This window comes from Electrophorus electricus, chromosome 14, assembly GCF_041902795.1.
Source record: "Electrophorus electricus isolate QZ-2024a chromosome 14, ASM4190279v1, whole genome shotgun sequence".
Lineage (NCBI taxonomy): Eukaryota > Metazoa > Chordata > Actinopteri > Gymnotiformes > Gymnotidae > Electrophorus > Electrophorus electricus.
The window spans coordinates 10,958,023-10,964,749 of NC_137510.1; the positions used below are offsets into that span (position 1 = coordinate 10,958,023).

The 6,727-nt window shown below is 39.8% G+C and overlaps 1 protein-coding gene across 1 annotated transcript; it reads left to right on the forward strand.

Moving 5' to 3' along the window:
* Positions 1-6: 6 nt before the first annotated feature.
* Positions 7-5,602, forward strand: med1l (mediator complex subunit 1-like). Its single transcript, XM_081696436.1, has 16 exons — positions 7-45; positions 1,468-1,537; positions 1,668-1,722; positions 1,943-2,075; positions 2,179-2,207; positions 2,373-2,444; positions 2,541-2,615; positions 2,706-2,782; positions 2,868-2,933; positions 3,136-3,247; positions 3,444-3,568; positions 3,865-3,983; positions 4,333-4,531; positions 4,668-4,763; positions 4,918-5,020; positions 5,294-5,602. Exons 1-16 carry the CDS (start codon positions 7-9, stop codon positions 5,481-5,483), a joined length of 1,560 nt encoding a protein of 519 aa, XP_081552562.1. The 3' UTR covers positions 5,484-5,602.
* Positions 5,603-6,727: the final 1,125 nt, after the last annotated feature.

Below are 6,727 nucleotides of genomic sequence, written 5' to 3' on the forward strand. Positions count from 1 at the left end.
ATGCGCATGCGTAAGGACTATCCACTGCTTAAAGAGCGCCACTTGGTGAGAATTCATATTTCTAGAGAAGTGTCAGAAGGTAGGAGGACAATATTACTGCATCGCCTGTTGGCATATACGGACATATTTAATCTGGATTAAAAAAAAAAACAGGTGCTGTTGTGATTGTGACCAAGTTCATTTCACGGGACGCTGTGCTGAATATACGCAATCCTGTGACAATACTACACATTAAAAAAAAAACACAAAGTAGGGAAACACAAAGCCCTGCAACGGCCGAAATGAAACAAACGACCAGTGATAAGCCTGAGAGGATCAGTTGCTGCTGATAACTGAAACCAGCTTGCAAAAATACCTGGAATGTGTTTCGATGTTATAATATGTGTAAACAGTTGTTCCTTTTGAAAACTACAGGTCCAAATCCATTTACTCTGCGATTTAAAACATTTTTTTGCCTTCTAGTCATGAGCAAGACGTACATGTCTGAATTAAAGTCAAAATATTCTGAGAAACCCTGGAGTGAGACCTTGCAGCTGGTGCGTAGATGCATGGTAAGAGAACCTCAAGTCTTCTGCTCTCACATGAAATATTGAGAACCTGGCAGACTGGTGTACAGTGTGATTTAGCTCAAGGCTGAGCCCAACATTGTGCATCAGCCAGATGCGGTTCCTTGATGTCATATTCTGTGTGTTACTCAAGTGCTTGCCTCTTGCTCTGACCACTGATGTGCTGCTGAGCAAGTTGCGTGCGCAGCCTAAGAAATGTCTTCCAGATGCAGGGCTTAAGCAAGACTGTTGTGGCCGGAACAGCTCTGTGCCAAACTAATACGTAAACAGCTGCCTCCTTTCTGGACGTGGGGAGAGTATTACTTCTGCATGCTTATGAAGACATTTCTCCCCAAGCAGCTGTGAAATGTCTGTTCCTCTTGCTTTTTCAGCTTGAATAACATTAATATGGTACACACATTTCAGTGGGTTTCGTGTAGTGTTTTATTGCTGTTTGAGGTTCAGCAATCGGACATTTTATATGAGCTGTTTGCAGGAGTAAACAGGTATTTGTGTAGCACAGTCTTTTTTAGTTCATTTCTGTATTCACTGTCTGTATAATTACCACATGAAAGGCAAACAAAAAATAGATCCATATCTGAACAGAGGTTTTCTAAATGTGGTTAGACAACAGTTTCTTTGGCCTAGGTCCTGGGGCGAAGACTTTAGTGATTATATCCGTGAAATTGTGTTGGAGTTTCTGCCCAGAAGGGCTTTAACAGCTGGGTCAAAGCCTGAAAGTCATGATCACTTTCTATGTAGAGGCCTAAATTGAGAAACATTACAGCTTAACAGCATAGGATTCTCATGGAGGGCTTTTAGCAAGCCTCTTGAACATATGTACCTCAGCATTTCTGTAGGACATGGACACAGGCATTAAAGGAATTCTTTATTAGAAGTGTTATTTTCTCTGCTACTACAGGACAAACCTAGGGCCAGGCCTTGCGAGCCCATAATCAGGTGCCTGCAGAAACTCCACAATGCACAGAATGGTAAGTATGTCCAGTGTATCATGACTTGGAGAAATGATTGAGAAATATCATGTATGAATGAAAAATAACATTCATTTTTACAATAATTTTTACTATGTATGTGGATGTTTTGTTGCTTTTTTTCCTACAGTGACCTCTATGAGTGCCATGGTGACTAGGCTGGAGATGATTGCCAATCAAAGAGGGTTTGAACCCTTTTAAATACAACTACTACTTTGCAATATATCAACATTTATAGATTTGACTGATAGCCCTTGCTCTGTGTTCACAATAGCTGTGTGCATGATTTCAGAGTCATATAATGTATAACTTAATACAGTGTCCCATTCCCCAACCTAACACAATGTGAACTGCAGTTCATGCATGAATTCTTAACTTTGTCATTTGATGCGCCACCGTTTGTAGACTGGTTTCCCACCTGAGTCCGACAGAGACTGCATGTTATCTGACAGCAGATCTGTTCTACCTGGAGGTGCTTTTGTTGCCTGGGGGAGGAGTTGAGGATGTGAAGGTGGCTCAGCATGGTGAGGCTCCTGAGGTAAGGGGTTCATGGGTAAGGGGTACTCTGGTAATGCTGTAGAGGTCATTCCATAAGTGAGTAGGGACAAAGGTATTGACCAAATACTTATCTTGTGTTTTAGTCAAATGTGTCACTGCTTCAGTTACTAAGGTAAGAAAATACTTAAATTTTCCTATTCCTATGGTCATTTTTCATTGTTGAACACGATAAAAAAAACAATCGTGGTTGTTTCCATAATGTTTATGTATTGTTGATTTGCTCTTTGAGAGTTCTGATTCAGTGTCCATGTATAGTAAACTTTTCATGTCTATGTAGGATGAAGAAATTTGAGGAATTCTCACAGAAGTTGACTGACCTTGCTTCTCTTTATAACATACCAGGAGACAAGTATTACTTTCCTAAACATATGTTGATATGGACCACCCCTTTATACAGTATATCTTGCATTTATATTAATTATATATAGTAAGTTTTATCTTACAGTGATACAAAGGTGAAGGTGTATACAGCTCTACAGCATCTGCAGAAAGACCTAGTAAAGATATCCAATTTACCAAGGTGAAGAATTTAATGTTCTAGTATTTAAGTGTAACATTGGAAATTCTTGGCAAATTCTTGGGGGAAATCAACCTTTTCTTTAAATTGTAGATATTTGATAGAGAGAGATGTGCATGTTGACATGGTTCTGAATGGCAGACTTGGAAGCATCATGCCTTCCAGAGGAGGTATTTTTTGGGGGAGCTGGATGGGTTTTGTTAGAACTGGGATAATATCCATTATTGGAATTTAATGTTACTCCTTCCCTGTTAGGAAGCCCAATGAGCATCCAATACTACATTAGCCCATCAGAAATTTTGAAGAAGATGAAGCATCCTGGTAGGTCAGAACAATCCTCTATTTCTCAGTGGCTGTATTGAGGTGTAGAACTTGTCACTTCACTTTATGAGTAAAAATACATTTTTATAGCACCAATAAATTTAAGACTGGATTGGAATTCATAAAGTATGACACACATGTATTAATTGCAGATTATGGTATATTTTGCAAATGCCTTACTCTTTCCAAATTCCCCTGCTAGGTGTAGGCACTCACAGCCAGGTTGCCATGGTAGTGGTGGGTGCCAGTACCACTACGCACAGGTTGCAGATGGACTCTGTGATCCCCACTCCCCCTCAAGTTGACTCACTGGGGTGGGCAGTTGAATTTTCTAACTTGGTCCCTGGTTGCTGAGTTGATCACTTTTAAGTCAGGATCATTGGGAATTGCATTGCACAGACAATGACAGAAGTAGTTTTGAGAACTTCTCCGTGGCAGGGTTGAACTCTGTAGTTAAATTAATTCTGCCAGCAGCAGTGGAGTGTGCATAGAGCTGTGTATGTTTTGCAGGTTCCCTGTGCTCAGGTCACTGTCTGAAGTGTGCACCGAATCCTTGCCAGCCTCTTTCCTTCTCAGACTCCAGCCACCACTGCCCACGCTCAAATCTTTGATCCACAAGATGAGCCAAATCACAGGTCCAGGCTGCATTCGTGTATCCTAGGAGATCTGTCTTTACTGAAGGACTGAACAGTAGCCCTTGCTCAGCTGATGAAGCATCCTGTATCACTGGAAACTGTACTTTACTACAGATTTACATGCGCACACATATGTATTCCAATTTTACATACACACACATGGAACAAAGCTTAGTTTTTTTTTGTTTTTTTTCTGGTGATGAACACTAACATTCCCATAAAAACCTGACTGCATTATTTTGTTCTTTAAGTGGTCATTCAGAATGTTGACCTTGAGCTTCACTGATGTTTTCCAGAACTTCCACCAGAGGCTGCCCTGCAGGGGGTGCCTCTTTTCCAGCTGCTCGAGTCAGCCTTTTTAGAGAAGAAGAGCTATGGGAGATCACATGATGGAATGGATGCTCATTTTCTTATGGTCTGAAATTCTTAATTATCATCTTTAAAACTTTCCATTACATTGTTGCTGAGCACTTTCTCTATGTAAAGAGAATATTGTCAATGATGGCAATCCAGTGATGGCATTTACACGCTCATAATTTTTTTTCTTTAAGTAGATCTATGCAAGTGTCTACAGAACATCTTTGAGAGGCAGTCAAGTGCTGTATAATTTGTTTGTTTGCTAAACCTACAAACAGCATGATTAGCTACTTGTGCATACAACTGAGCCGTCTAACTCCTTGTCATGTCTAGCTGCAAAACATGCCTAATTGTAATTTTGAGCCCACCCATTTAGAGTCTACAGTTATTTATTATGCATTTCTCAGTCTCTTCCGGATGATGAGTTTCACAGCTATGTGTTCTGTGGCGCTGCATGGGAGTGTGACTCCTGGAACGGAGCCCTTCTTCATACAGTGTCCTTCACCCATCCTGCCCACGTACCTGCCTTATTGGAGCTCTTCCGCCATCAGTCAGCTATTAATGTCCTATTGGCAAGTTGCATCACCGGCCATAAACACCACCCAGGTAAAACATGTCATTCTTGTCATACACGTACCTAAGTGTTAAGGAATTTTAACATTTAATGTCCCTATAGGGTGATGCATGTATGCATTATGTTTTTTTGTTTTTTTGTTTTGTTTGTTTGTTTTGTTTTTTGAAGGGCTTGTGTATGACTTAATCTGCGAAATCGTCCCAGAGTCTGACTACAGCTTTTCTGTCACCTTCAGCCTCCTGGACAGTGACTCTCTGGCAGTTTGTATGTGCTTGCAGATCAGCCACTGTGGCTCATGAGGCCTCTATTAAGAATTCATTTCATATTTTACACACTGTATCCTCAGTTATCTTCTTTTAATATTCTCACTTTTTCTCTTACTCTTCATCCTTCATCTCATCTAATCTCTGGTGTCCAGTGCTTGTTTCCGTGGTGAATTCCCGACGGGTGCGCTGCAGGCTCCTAATGCCAGGTGGAATGGATCACTTTCTAGATGACTACATCTGTAAAGTCCTCACACGGTACAGTTTAACATTTTAGCAGATCAAATTACATTTTTTTGTTCTAACAGATAATGTTGCAAATAACAAATTATATAGTGAAACTATAAAATGGTAAATTAAAACTGTTACCATTTGATTAAAATTGTCTACCATTGATTCCATGTGCTTGAGTATAAACATAACAATTTTAAGATGAGCAGGTTGTGTGACTAGTTTAAGGTAGGTAAAAAAAATCTGTAATTTACAAGAACTTTTCTTCGATTTATCTGTTTGTTCTGTTTGTCTTTCCAGATGCATGTCTATTCCCATAACCATGAGAGCCATACGCAAGAGGTTGGCCAGAATGAGATTTTCACCACCCCATCCCTCTGAGCCTGACTCTGCTGTTAACACTAAGAGTTCACCTCCACACCTCAGCATGTCCTCCACACCCTGTTGTCTTCCTGTGAAGTGTCCTCCCTTCTGCGCTGTTCTCCCCTGAGGCCATGGAGGAGGATTGCCTTCCCTCCTCCCCTAAACACGTCACGCCTGTAGTTGGCGGCCCTGTTAATGATGGTGCTAATACAGATGCTGTTGCTAACCCTTCCCCCTCTGTCTCTGTGGGTATCTATTCACACAGGGTGGCTAGCACCATTTCACCTGAGCTGATTTAGAATGCTGTGAAGGAATAAGGCATTTCTGAGAGGGTTCAAGTATATTAGTTTTTGTCAATTTTTAGTAATAAAAAAGCTAATATTTTTAAATATTAAAACAATAAAGATAATGGTGTAAAACCAAAAATGCAGTCATATATTCAGGAATTTAAAAACGTATTTGCTCTCAATCCAAGAAGTTATAGCCACAGCTTTTAAATCTAAATGGCACCACCCCTCTGCACAATATCTGTTTTACACAGTGATATCTATATATCTGTTCTACACAGTAATTTCTACACAGTGATGTTTACACAGCATTGGTTCTACTCATCATCTTGGGCAATCTGTTCTCTCACTATATGATAATTGCTCATGCAGCACCTCATTACATTACATTTTATGTATGTTGACCTAACTACCTTGGCTGTTTCTTGTGTTGTATTTTGTTTATTGTTAAATCTCCTGTATCTGTGAAACAGAGGACCTAATAAGAGGAAGTAGATAGCATTTTTGGGCTGCTTACCACTGGGGTGTGGCATTTGCCTATTAAGGGTTTCTGGGCCTTGGCATTTGACCCTGCCCCAGACAACCAGCACACCACTGATTAGTACCATGCATGTCAAATAAACAAGGAAAAAGTAGATTCTTTAGCTAGCGTTTTCTCAAATGCACTACCACAAAAATGGCTGTTCAGACATTAGACATGCTAACCATACTGAATTCAGATCTGCAATAAACAATTACATCTGCTTGTGCAGAAGTATTTATAAAGTTAAGAGGTATTAATTCAGTCCAGAGTGTTGTGGTTTGGTCATTTCAAAATGTACTTCTTGTTAGGATTACTGCCAATAAAGAGTTGTAAAAACAGTTCACATTGCAAATGTTTTTCTAATGCAGCTTTAGGGGGATAGTTAAGGGTGTGATAAGTGATATCGTGGAACATTAAATAAGCATAAATATGTCATGATATAATGATGAACTATTTAGTTGAATTGCTATTTTCTTTGTTTAGAAACAATCCTTTAAAAAAAAAAAAAATCAGCCATTGAAACACTATGGTCATCACTTAATCCCAAGAGGTACCTTGACC

Excerpts from the sequence above, each read along its gene's own strand:
- med1l (XM_081696436.1), top strand. The coding sequence starts at position 7 with ATGCGTAAGGACTATCCACTGCTTAAAGAGCGCCACTTG. Across the intron at positions 2,445-2,540 it reads TATAACATACCAGGAGACAA|TGATACAAAGGTGAAGGTGT; the intron begins GTATTACTTTCC and ends TTTATCTTACAG. Across the intron at positions 2,783-2,867 it reads CATCATGCCTTCCAGAGGAG|GAAGCCCAATGAGCATCCAA; the intron begins GTATTTTTTGGG and ends CTTCCCTGTTAG.